At 39.2% G+C, this 13,706-nt stretch overlaps 2 protein-coding genes across 2 annotated transcripts in view; both read left to right on the plus strand.

Moving 5' to 3' along the window:
- Nucleotides 1-9,113, plus strand: part of LOC306859225 (NACHT, LRR and PYD domains-containing protein 3) — a 39,845-nt gene extending 30,732 nt beyond the window's left edge. The window contains exons 15-19 of the mRNA XM_079400142.1: nucleotides 283-456; nucleotides 3,043-3,216; nucleotides 3,380-3,553; nucleotides 6,474-6,647; nucleotides 6,973-9,113. Coding sequence (XP_079256268.1) covers nucleotides 283-456; nucleotides 3,043-3,216; nucleotides 3,380-3,553; nucleotides 6,474-6,647; nucleotides 6,973-7,090 — 814 coding nt within the window. The 3' untranslated portion in view covers nucleotides 7,091-9,113. The remainder of the gene's footprint in view (nucleotides 1-282; nucleotides 457-3,042; nucleotides 3,217-3,379; nucleotides 3,554-6,473; nucleotides 6,648-6,972) is intronic.
- LOC306859227 (coiled-coil domain-containing protein 171-like) overlaps nucleotides 1-13,706 on the plus strand; it is a 472,225-nt gene that overhangs the window by 81,609 nt on the left and 376,910 nt on the right. The gene's annotated exons all lie outside the window — the stretch shown is intronic.

Below are 13,706 nucleotides of genomic sequence, written 5' to 3' on the forward strand. Positions count from 1 at the left end.
ATCAAAAATTTTGATACAATATATAAAAATATATAAAAAGTTTTGATATATTTACGGTAGGAAATTTACAAAATATCTTCATGGAACATGATCTTTACTTAATATACTAATGATTTTTTGCTTAAAAGAAAAATCTATAATTTTGACCCATACAATGTATTGTTGGCTATTGCTATAAATATACTACTTAAGACTGCTTTTGTGGTCCAGGGTCACATATATGCACATGCACACACACACACACACACACACACACATACCGATTGTATCTTCTCTCTGTAGGATGTATCACTGCAGTATTGGAGAGGAAGGTTGTGCTGCTCTTGCTTTAGCACTGATATCAAACCCATCTCATCTGAGAGAACTCCATCTCAACAATAATGAGCTAGGAGATTCTGGAGTGAAGCGTCTCTCTGATCTACTGAGGGATCCACGCTGTAAACTGGAGAAATTACAGTAAGTGATATTATTTTAGTGTATTTTTTAAAACTGCTAGTGTACCATACCAAAATCAGAAGGATGTCAGAAAAAGATACTCAAACAGGCATGTATATTGATTCTTAACCAGGGTTCCAAGTAACTTTAAAGTATTTAAATTACAACCCGAATTATGGAAATGTTGGGACGTTTTTTAAATTTGAATAAAATGAAAACTAAAAGACTTCACATGACCCAATATTTTATTTACAATAGAACATAGATAACATAACAAATGCTTAAACTGAGAAATTCTACAATTTTATGCACAAAATGAGTCTTTTGAAATTTGATTCCTGCTACAGGTCTCAAAATAGTTGGGACGGAGGCATGTTTACCATGGTGTAGCATCTCCTCTTTTCAAAACAGTTTGAAGACGTCTGGGCATCGAGGTTATGAGTTTCTAGAGTTTTGGTGTTGGAATTTGGTCCCATTCTTGCCTGATATAGGTTTCCAGCTGTTGAAGAGTTTGTGGTCGTCTTTGACGTATTTTTCGTTTAATGATGCGCCAAATGTTCTCTATAGGTGAACAATCTGGACTGCAGGCAGGCCAATTCAGCACTCGGACTCTTCTACTACGAAGCCATGCTGTTGTAATAGCTGCAGTATGTGGCACGTCGTCTGGAGGGGAGCATATATTGTTCTAAAACCTTTATATACCTTTCAGCATTCATAGTGCCTTCCAAAACATGCAAGCTGCCCATACCGTATGCACTTATGCACCCCCATATCATCAGAGATGCTGGCTTTTGAACTGAACGCTGATGACACGCTGACTCCCTTCTCTTGAACCCGGAGGACATGGCATCCGTGATTTCCAACATGAATGTCAAATTTGGACTCGTCTGACCATAGAACACTTTTCCACTTTGAAACAGTCCATTTTAAATGAGCCTTGGCCCACAGGACACAACGGCGCTTCTGGACCATGTTCACATATGGCTTTGTTTTTGCATGATAGAGCTTTAGTTGGCATCTGCAGATGGCACGGCGGATTGTGTTTACCGACAGTGGTTTCTGGAAGTATTCCTGGGCCCATTTAGTAATGTAAATGACAGAATCATGCTGATGAGTGATGCAGTGTCGTCTGAGCGCCCGAAGACCACAGAGTCATTACGCACAGAGATTTCTCCAGTTTCTCTGAATCTTTTGATGATGCTATGCACTGTTGATGATGAGATTTACAAAGCCTTTGCAATTTGACACATTCCACAATTTTTTGCACAACGCACTCTTTCACAGATTGGAGAGTCTCTGCCATCTTTACTTTTGAGAGACTCTGCCTCTCTATGGGCCTGTTTACACCTGGTCACTTTATGCGTTTTCTCTGATCGAATATCAAACGTTTCCATTTACACTTGGCCACATAAATGTGTCTTAACAAAACGGATAGAAATCCATTCTTCAATTCCTGTGCTATATGCAAATGTAGTTCACATCAATGAAAGCAAAACATAGGCACTGCATTTTATTCAACATCAGCTAATTTCAATATCACAGACCGCAACAGGAGAGAGCGCGACATCAGCAATGGGAAGTTATGTTAGTCTCACTACTTTTAATGAAAATGATTGTATGTTGAGTGTCTGCGACTTTCAGTTTCATTTGCGGTAGTTTGCGCGTCTGCTTGCTGAAGAGATACTCAGCTCATCCACGGCGATGCTTGCCATTAGCACTGTCATATCTGACTATAACATGCCATACAGCCTATAAAACGCTCTCACATGTTTATTATTTTAATATTTTGTGAGGATTAAAATTAGCATATGTGGTTTCAACAACCAGATGCATTTACACTTGTCCAGTTTTGTCTGGAATGCAGCCCAGACCACCTCCTGAAGTGGTTTGAGCGATTGGATTTAAATGTGTTTCGGAAAGGCATTTACACCTGGTCTTTTCACAATCGGATAGCTATCCCATCAGAAAAAAACGCATGAAGTGACCAGGTGTAAGCAGCCCCTAAGCCATTCCTTTTATAGCTAATCATGTTACAGACCTGAATTAACTTAATTAGTTGCTAGATGTTCTCCCAGCTGAATCTTTTCAAACTTTCTTGCTTTTTCAGCCCTTTGTTGCCCTCGTGCCAACTTATTTGTGACCTGTAGCAGGCATCAAATTTGAAATGAGCTTATTTTGTGGATAAGTGTAAAATTTATCCATTTAAACATTTATGTTCTCTATGTTCTATTGTAAATAAAATATTAGCTCATGTGATTTGAAAGTCTTTTAGTTTTCATTTTATTCAAATTTAAAAAATGTCCCAACGTTTCCAGAATTCGGGTTGTATTAAATGATTATCAATATCCTAAAATAATCTTAGCCCTACCTCATTTAAAATTATAAAAAAACAGATAAAATGAATATGTAAACTGAAAACTTGTTTATTTTCCCTAACTATTACTTTTATTGAAGAACAGTTTTTGAAATGGTTTAAGCAATTCTTAAAACCTGCAATAATTTTAGTCTCATCATGAATATTTAAAGCAGATGTAAAAACCATTAATAGTAAATAAGTAACTTTGTGATGTGTTAAAGTATAAAGGGTTTTTATCTTTCTCTTTGCAGGCTGGAATACTGCAGCATTGGTAAGAAAGGTTTTACTGCTCTGGTATCGGGTCTGAAATCAAACCCGTCACACCTGAGAGAACTCAATCTGAGCAGGAACGAACCGACAGACTCTGGAGCGAAGATGCTGTCTGATCTCCTGAAGCATCCACAGTGTGAACTTGAGAAAATAGAGTGAGTTTTATTGTGCGTCAAAAACTTCAAAAATCATTTTAAAGGGAGCGTTATTAAAAAAATCTGTCCTATTTCAACATTTGTGGCTTGCACTGTATGCATTGCACCAACTCATATAGGGATATGTTTGAGTGTTGAGGCATTTTTCTCCTTCTCTCTGCAGGCTTGATGACTGCAGTATTGGTGAGGAAGGTTTTGCTGCTCTGGTTTCAGGTCTGATATCAAACCCGTCTCACATCAGAGAACTCAATCTGAACTCCAGTAAACCGGTTTACTCAGGAGTGAATCTACTCTGTGATCTACTGAGAGATCAGCACTGCAAACTGAAGAAACTACAGTGAGTGATATTTCACATCACATCAAATCACATTCTCTGATATGATTGCAAAATTAAGTCTTACATTCATAAAGTCATGGCATTAAATGTTCCAAAAATCGCTAAACATGAATATCTTCCTCAGTCATTTATTCTTGTTTTCCAGTACAAATAACTAAACATCCTTAAAGGTCCCATAGAATGCATTGATACAATATTTTAAATTGTTCTCTGATATCTACATAGAAGGTATGTGGCTTAGGTAAGGGCAGAAACTGTTTTAAAACCCTAGGATTTCTCCCTAGAATGAAACTGCCTGTTATTGGCTTATTTGGAAGGGTCATGAATAATAATGAGCTCTGCTCATTTCACAGTGTGGCTCAATGTTGAGCTCTGCTCTGATTGGCTGTTTCACAGTGCGGCTCATTTCAGTAGCTCACAGGAAGGAAACACAGGGAAAATATATATTTCAATACTTTCTCACGCAGTTATATTGTTGGGTAATTATACTGTAAATAAGATGCGGACATCAGGGATCCCGCTATTAATATGCTGGGCATTGAAATTGCTTTCAAATGCACGATCACGTTTTACTTTCACTTTCGAGATTCACGATCGCATGTACTCTGTTTAAACTATAGAGCGGCAGTACTTACCACACATTTTACAAGATCAGATGCTTGTCAGGTGTGCTCAGGATCTGTAAATCATTCGCCATCATCCTCAGTCATCGCTCTTAACTCTGTTTATGTGGTTAGTGAAATCTTATGTAATGTAACAGGCTACCGCTAGCAAGCAGCTAACATGTCCCTTTAGTGGCTCATGTTATTTTATACAGACTGAATACAGACACCAACCCATCCCTGCACTGCACATCCCCTGCACAGCCTGGAACATAACATTTATTTCCATGATCTGCCATTTTCGCTGTTGTCCTCGCTTGTTTCTTCACAATACCAGCAGAAATTCGGCTGGTTCAGCTGGCAGCTGGCCTAGAACATGGGCGGGTTTATGCAAATGTTGGGGGCATAACTATTAGTGATCCCGACAGTTCCATCACAGTCGGTGTTATGTTCTGATTCGCCTATTTTTCAGCTGTCTTTTTTATTCACGAGATTTACATAAGAAGGAGGAAACAATGGTGTTTGAGGCTCATGGTATGTCATTTCCATGTACAGAACTGTTATTATCCAACTATGCTAAGGTCAAGACAGTTTTCCAGTCTGTGGTACCTTTAAATCAAAATGCATTTACTTGAGATGCAAACTTACGTCTTTGTTTTCTAAGAAATTTAACAAAACTAAGCGAGTTCATGCTTAAAACAAGAAAATGAGGTATGAAAATGTGTTGCTTTTTCTGAGTCTGTTGGCAGATATTTGCTCTTGTTTTAATCATGAACTCTGATTGTTGGAAGCTGTATTTTGAAGCTGTTGCTGATGCAGCTAATTTTCTGCTCTCTAGACATTAACATTTTGACATATTGTGTTCCCTTAAACTTGGTCCTTATATATTTTTGTTTTAAATTGACCTGTATAAAACCTGCATAAACTGGATACATATTGATCCTTAAAGGGATACTCCACCCCAAAACACTTACCCCCATGTTGTTTCAAACCCGTAAAAGCTTCGTCTTTGGAACACAATTTAATATATTTTAGATGAAAACCATGAGGCTTGTGACTGTCCAAACAATTAACTGTCAGGATTGTGGACTGTCTTGTGTGTGTTTTGCTCGCCATGTGTTCCCTGTGACCCGGTTTTTCCCCCATGTTGATTGTGTTAATTTGATTCCAGGTGTGTCTCGTCGTCTTCCCCAATTATCCTATGTTTAAAAGCCCCGGTCCTTCTGTTAGTGTTTGTTGGGTGTACTTCGTCATGTTCGTGTGTCTCCAGCCGTTTCCTGTATGTATTCCCCTTGTTTGGGTCAAATTAACGACTGTTGAACTTGATTCCTCGTATCCTTGCTCCTTCCATCACAGATTGTGACATTAAGGCCCAGAAAAGTATCAAAAACATCATCAGAATACTCCATCTGCCATCACTGGTTCAATCGTAACGTTATGAAGCGATGAAAATACTTTTTGTACAGATATAAAACAAAAATAACGACTTTATTCAACAATTCGGCACTGCAACATCACCGTAGCATCATTTTGGAGAGTATTGCTGCACGCAAAATGCGTTCGCTCTTCTGTGTCAGCTGCGAAATAGGGATGCGCTGTTTGCGTTCAAATCAAAGCATAAATCCATGTAGAAAACGTATCCTTGTGTCGCGGATGATACGGAAGAGTGTACTCATTTTGTGTGCAGCGATAATCACCAAAATGGCACTATGGTGACATTACAGTGCGGAATTGTTGAATGAAGTCGTTATTTTTGTTTTATATCCATACAAAAAGTATTCTCGTCACTTCATAACGTTACGATTGGCCTTGACAGTGTTAATTGTGTGGCAGTCAATAGGACAGTCACAAGCCTAAACTTGTTAAACTAGATTTCCGATCATTTTTTTTTTATATTTTAAATTTTCATCTAAAATATCTTAATTTGTGTTCTGAAGACGAACAAAGCTTTTATGGGTTTGGAACGACATGGGGGTAAGTGGTTAATGACAAAATTTTCATTTTGGGATGGAGTATCCCTTTTTTGTACCAAAATTGTGTTTTGGAAATGTTGCCACAGTTCTTGGAATATGGATTTAGTCTGTCTCAGTTGTTTCTGTCTCTAAACATGTACAGACTCCGATCAGATCTACATGTGGATAAAAATCACACTGGATTAAAATACATGGCAAATAGACTAGGCCTATTTGGAAGTGTAAACTACTATTTCCTACTGACGAACTAAAGCAAAAGTAAAAACGCAAAGTTGGTGAAGAATCAAATAACTTTTACACATAATGCTATTAGACAGTGATCTGTAAGTGTCTTCCTCTCCTCAGGCTGGAGTGCTGCAGTATCGGAGAGGAAGGGTGTGCTGCTCTGGCTTTAGCGCTAAAATCAAACCCCTCTCATCTGAGAGAACTCAATCTGAACTACAATGAACCAGGAGACGCGGGAGTGATGCTTCTGTCTATTCTTCTGAAGAATCCACACTGTAAACTGGAGAAACTAGAGTAAGTGACTTTATTGTATTATATTATCATCAGGGCCAATAAATTAAAATCAGGCCCGGTGATGCGTTTAGATGATTTTTTTTTAGCTTTGGTTGAAGTTGACTTCATCTGTCTGAAGAAGAACTGAAATATCATCTGAAAAAACAAACAACAAGATGCATAGACCACATTATTTACATGTTTTGACCAGTACTACTCAATAATACTATACTAAGATCATCGTTACTGGAGTTTTATTAATTATGTAAGCCATGAGTTTTCTCAGTTATATCAGAAATACTCTTGCTCATGCTGGATGAGGTGTATTTTCTCTCCGTCTCTGCAGGTTGTCTCACTGCAGTATTACAGAGAGCGGCTGCGTTGCTCTGAGATCAGCTCTGAGTTCAAACCCTTCACACTTGAGGGAACTCAATCTGAATTATAACCAGAACACTCAACAGTGACATTGCTTTCCAATCGACTGGATCCACACTGAATAGTCAAACTAAATTGAGCTTTTTTTTTATGTTGTCTTTGTTTTTAGTCTTCCTGAAAGGGGAAAAAAATGTGTAAATACACAACTGTTTCAGATCATCTTGGAGCTCTGATAAAATAAATATGTAGGGGATAAATAATAAATTAAATATGTAATTTTGGCACACTTTTTTCTCTACAGAGTGCTGACGTGGCAACTAGTAAATACATTTTGTTATGCTAGCATGTGTGGAAATATTTAAACCACGTGTGTTACACAGGGACGGATTAACGCACGGGCACGTGCCCAGGGCACTGGACCAGAGGGGGGCCCAGCCGAAATACCGCTACTCCCGGACCGCGATTTTCCCCCTCAGATTTTTGAGGCAAGTGGATTTTGAATGCAGCTTCCAAAAGACAAAAAATAGCCGAATACACTGCTGTGATTAGATCATTCAGCGCGGCACATCATCAGCTGCTAAATTGTTCGCTCAACTTCGCTGGCTGGCACGGAGCCAGAGACAGCCGCGTTTTTCTACAGCACTGCGCATTTTAACCAATCACACATGATTCTGTGGAGTTTATGAGTACAATGACCAATAAGAGGAGATGAGTCATCGCTGAAACAGCTGTTTTGTTCAGTGCGCGCTCCCTGAATGAATTCTGCTCTCTGCCGATTTCTCTCATCAGAAACAACAAAGTGCAGAAGTGCGTACGATGTAAGCAAGATATTAATTTCACAATGTAAGCAACTTCAGTGATTAATGAGAGTTTTTGAGATTGCTTTAATTCTGCCAATGATAATGTTCTTTGATAATGTAAATGGAGTGTCTATTTACACTAACTCCGCCCACCAATGTGTGATAGGGACTGTCAAGATTATTTAAAAAAAAAAACGGCTTTGAATCGTAAGTTCCAGTGGCGCAGATGGAATGCTTTTTGACGCGATTGATGAGGTTTCGAACCCGCCTTATGCCAAACTTTTTTTCTAAAGTATCAGCTAGGGTTAGGGTAGGTGTCGGGAGGGCTTTATTGTACCAATAAGGTGGCATCCATTTAATAATTTGAATTAAAATTATTAAAAATGTACACTCAATACGTTATTATTGCATACTGTTTTATAATGTAATACAATACTGAAGTGCAGATAATTGCCACTATTTTGCGAGTAGTATAAATTAGTATAAATAGCAGAAAATCCTGTTATTTTAACATAGTGTAAATGTAATCTATAGCTATTTGCACTTAGTGTAAATAGCATATTGCTAAAAATACAGCTATTTTCACTTAGTGTGTAGATAAACTATTTGAATTTAAGAAAAAATTTGCGCAATTTCAACTGAGGGGGGCCTTTAATCAGTCGTGCATCATAATCCGTCCCTGGTGTTACATCTAATATATTTAATAGATATTATATATAGAGAACTCCCCTATATATTGAGTATTGAATATGTATATTTTTAAAGCTGACTTAAAACATGTATTATACATGCCAAAAAGAGGAATATTTTGTCAATATAGACTGTTTTTTTTGTTGTTTGTTTTTTTACCAACATCCTTCAAAATATCTTCTTTTGTAAATGTAATAAATGATGATGACAGAGTTTTCAGTTTTGGGTGAACTGTCCCTTTAACACAGAGGCTGTTTATGCAACTGGCCCCAGCAAACATTTCTATATATATATTTTTTGAAATACTTAATTTGAATGATTAACATTTATTCTGTTATCAGTTGACTGTATGTGACTGAATGTCTTTAAAACATGAGATCTTAAAGCACAAGAAAGACTGCAGAAGTACATGCAAACAATAACATTTATGCCTAGGCATGTCAAGATCTGCGGGACTGTCTACTGAAACAATATTCACATTATTTTTTGGTAATTTAGCACTGTTTCTCTGCTTATTCTGCTATTTCAGGGTTCCACTTAAATATTTTGTTGTCATATTTAGTAAATTTAGTCTGCATCATGCGTCTGAAGCATAGTGGCTTTTTTTCTTTTTTAAATAAGTAAAAAAAAACAAAAAAAACATGCCGTTAATGAACGTCTAACCTGCAAATACGCACTGGAGAGGTTACCAAAGTCTGTTTCTCCAATGACCTATTATTACAGTTTCAACTGAGGGTGCTAATTCAAATCGAAAGGTCAATATATTTAAAAAATTTGAAAAGTAAGAACTTACCGTGCGCGCCCTGCCGCTGAAGTAAGACCCCACCAGCACGCGCATGGATAAACCTGCTCCGCTGTCAGTAAAACTTAAGTTTTGAGCACTGGAGCTTTCATTCGAATCCCTGTGGCAAATTTACTCAAATAGAGAGAATAGAACCGATATATTTCTGTTTTTGACAGAAAAAAAAAAAAACTTTCGCTATTTAAATTTAGCCAATCACCGTCCTCACATTTATTCCGGAAAGAGTGATTATTGTATTAGTGCATTTATAGCTAACACTGTATATTTTTGAACAAGCACAGTGGTCTTTTGCCATCTCCATGTGGTCCTATTGCACATTGACTTCTGATCTAGATTCTGTATTACATTTACATTTAGTCATTTAGCAGACGCTTTTATCCAAAGCCACTTACAGATGAGGACAATGGAAGCAATCAAAACTAACAAAAGGGCAATAATATGCAAGTGCTATAACAAGTCTCAGTTAGCCTAACGCAGTACACTTAGCAAGGTTTAATTTATATAATAAATTAAAGAAAACAGATAGAATAGAAAAAGAATAAAGCAAGCTAGTGTTAGAGGCCTTTTTGCTTTTGTTAACTGTATAATAAATAAAAAGAAAACGAATAGATAAAATAGAAAGCTAGTGTTATTTTTTTTTTAAAGAAAACAAGCAGTTAAATTAAATGAATAGAGTGCAAGTCTAAAAGGGGAAAGTTTTTTTTTTTTTTTTTTTTTTTTTTTTTTAGGAATAGAATTAGAATAGAGATTATAGAAAAATAGTCTTTGTGAATTATTTGGGTTTATCATTTGGTTATTGTTACATGTCTGTGTTTTCCCCTGTGACCTAGTTTTCCCCATTCTGTTTCATTAGTCATTGTATTCACCTGTCCTTTTGTTCTTGTCCTTTGAGTTTGAGTTTGTTGGTTATTGTTGATGTCTGTGTTCGTGCAGCCTGATTCTAAGACTCCTTGTATTTTCTCCTTGGATTGTTATTAAATGTTTGAACTTTGAGATTTCTTCCTCGTCGTGTGCCTTCCTCAGCACCACACGTAACAGAATAACCAACCAATACAGAAAAGTATAGCGGCGTGTTTCCCCTCGTTTTGTTTCCCGTTTTTGCCAGTTTTTATTTTATATTATGAATGATCCTGCTGTCCTCGTCCTCCTGCTGGGACCACTCTCTCGAGGACCACACCGAGGATTTTGTGTTCCTGGCTAATCAAACGCACTACCCAGACAACTGCCTCTGCACGTTCTACCGAGCTTGACTTAAGAACACCACACGTGAGCATTTGTCTGAGGTTGGTCCTCGGGAGAGCCTCGCCGGGACCCAGAGCCCAGTCATTTACCACCCCGCAGCGCAGAGCTGAGCCATCGTTGAGCCATCGCCATCTGGAGCAAGAGAGCTGCCTATCGTCCCGGAGCCGGAGCCCCAAGTGTCTGACCAGGTGCAAGAGCCAACAGCACTAGTGACGGTGGATACAGCGGCGCTACCGCTGGGGGTGAGCACAAACTGGACCTGGGAGACTTAATAGACTTTCATTCTGATACACTCGTCCTTCAGCCATCTCCTGAACCGGATGCCTGGGAATATATCCCACCCAATCTCCCTCTCTCACCTCCTCTCATTGACCTGGTCCCTTTTTCAACACCATCTGCGCTGGATTTCGTCAGCCTCTCTGCTTACCCTCAGCTCACCATCCGTGGCGTGGGCTTGCTGCTGGTATGCCGATCTCCAGCTCCGTTGGCATTGAGTCTGGAGGATCCCTCGACTCCGCCTTCAGCCTCCGAGGCCCAGACTCCACCTCAGTCCTGCGACCCAGCGGCTCCACCATGGCTTCCAGCTCCCTCGTCTCCACAGGAGCCCGTCAGTCCACCAGCTCCACCAGGCTCCCTCGTCCCTCCGGCTCCGCCTTGGTCAGTCGTCCCCCTACCTCCACCTCGGAACTACACTCCTCTGGCAACGCCTCGTCCCTTCGTCCCTCTGACTCCATTGGGCTCCTCCTTCCCTCCAGCTCCACCTCAGTCCTCTGTTGCTCCAGCTCTGCCGTGGCCTTTCGGAGCTCCGCCTCCGGCTTGGCCCTCCAGATCTTCGGCTTCACCCTGGCTCTTCGGCTCTCTGTCACCGTCTCGGGCTCCACCACTACCTGCTCCGCTGCCGTTGGTCGGCCCCATGGGGTCGGCGTCCACTCCACCATGGCTTCTCCCTCCGTGGGCCACCAGCATGACTGTGGCCTGGGTCTTCATCTGGCTCCTCCTGCTCCTGGTTTCCCCTTGGCTCCTCCCACCCTCCACTCCTCCATGGACTTTAATTTTGTTCTGTTTTTGGTTTGTCATCTCTCCTGCCCCACTCCCTCCTCCAGAGCCCCCACCCTCCCTCCTCAGTTGGATTGTTACGGGGCAAGGACGCGTCTTTCCGGGAGGGGGCGAACTGTTACATGTCTGTGTTTTCCCCTGTGACCTAGTTTTCCCCATTCTGTTTAATTAGTCATCGTGTTCACTTGTCGAGCCCTCGTTACCTGCACTATATTAGTTCCTGTCCTTTGAGTTTGAGTTTGTCGGTTATTGTTGATGTCTACATCTACGTGTTCATGCAGCCTTATTCTAAGACTCCTTGTATTTTCTCCTTGGATTATTATTAAATGTTTGAACTTTGAGATTTCTTCCTCATCGTGTGCCTTCCTCAGCACCACACGTAACAGTTATCAGGTGTTTTTTTGTTAGTTAGTGTGTTTTTGGAAGTTGACATTTTCAAGATTGTTTATTATTTTATTATTTTTGGATATTTCCCCCTGTTAACTGATTTTCTTTTACTTTTATGTTTTTTTTTTTTTTTTTTAACCCCCCCCCCCAACTGTTCTTTACGTCCTCACACCAACAGGTGGCACCCGCGTCCAGTGAGTGCAGGTCGGTCTGGTTCACTGAACACATCACAATAACACTTCTAGAAACTTTGATTAAAAATGTTGTTCAATATTTATGTAAAATTATTATTTACGAAGTTTCATGTTTGTTTGTTTTTTCAGATTTAAGATATTTTGAATTTTAGATTGACACGTTAAACGTTATACGTGCATAAATTTTGCACCCCCAGCTGACACACATTATGAAATCCTTTTGGTTCTTCTGATAAGGTGTATATCTTCTTGTATTATTATTATTATTATTTGTTTATTATTGATAGTTGTTCATGAGTCTCTGTTTGTCCTGAACAGTTCAGCTGTCTTCAGAAAAATACATTCTTTGGTTTTCCAGCTTATTCTGTATATTTGAATCCTTTCCAGCAGTGACTGTATGACTTTTAGATCTTTTCACACTTAGGACAATTGAAAGACTCAAACACAACTATTAGAAAAGCTGCAAACATTTACTGATGCTTAAGAGTGAAGCAAGATGTCTTACAAATCAAGAGGATGTAAACTGTTATGCATGAGGATACGTGCTTGTCTTGTGGCAAATATGTGGTTTCAAATAAAACATCTCGTTTTATATTTATATAAATATAAATAGGAGACACAAAATGAGTATGCAGCCTTATGCACTCTGTATCCACCTTTTTTCTTAAGGAGTCTACTGCGTTTTAAATTATGGGAGGCACTTTGGGGAAGTTCCACTCAAAAAGACTTGAAATGATTTGTTTGTATTGCCAACAAATAATTTCAAATCAAAAGATTGCACTACAAACAATCCTTATCCGTCCTGTTACGTTTGATAATGTGATATAAAAACAGTATCTATAGAATAGCTCTTTTCAGCTAGCTGAATTATTTCCCCCCTGATTATTTTCACGTGTCCTTTGTATTCCAATGTAAGTAAATGAAAAAAGACAATATAAATAAAATAAAAAAAAGTCAACATAGCCTATATGCAACTGTGTGTTTGTGATCTGCTTTCCCGATTTCATTTATGATATAAAGCATGAATTTTTCCTTTCATTTTTCTCCCCAAATCCTCAGATCTCTGTCCAGGCTTGTTTTCACACGGATGCTGTAAAATACAATTGTTACGAACTATAGACATATTAGCTATAATGATATTTAACACGTTTGGCTGAAGATAGAAGGAGGATGTTTAGGAGTTATTCATGCTATGTTGAAAGTAATTTCTTAATGCTTTTACACTTTTAAATGTTATGATCTATGATGGTGTTTATTATGCCTGTGCTCCAGGATTTGAAGTGTTGATCACGTGACGCCGCTGCTGTCCGCGGTGCTGAAATCCTCCGGATCCGCTTACAAACCGCCTCTTGCGTCTTTCCGAAGCGAAAAATACTTACTAGCGATGATTTATTGGTTCACATCTGATTATGATTGTGATTCTGGGGATCGTCATTCGCGCGCGCTCGGGGCGGGTAGTGTGACGTCACGCGCGCGTCCTCGGACCAGACACTCGGCGAGTCCGCGCGACCGTAACGGATACTTGCCCCTCAAA

The sequence above is a fragment of the Barbus barbus genome (genome assembly GCF_936440315.1).
Source record: "Barbus barbus genome assembly, chromosome: 40".
In the NCBI taxonomy this organism is placed as follows: Eukaryota; Metazoa; Chordata; class Actinopteri; order Cypriniformes; family Cyprinidae; genus Barbus; species Barbus barbus.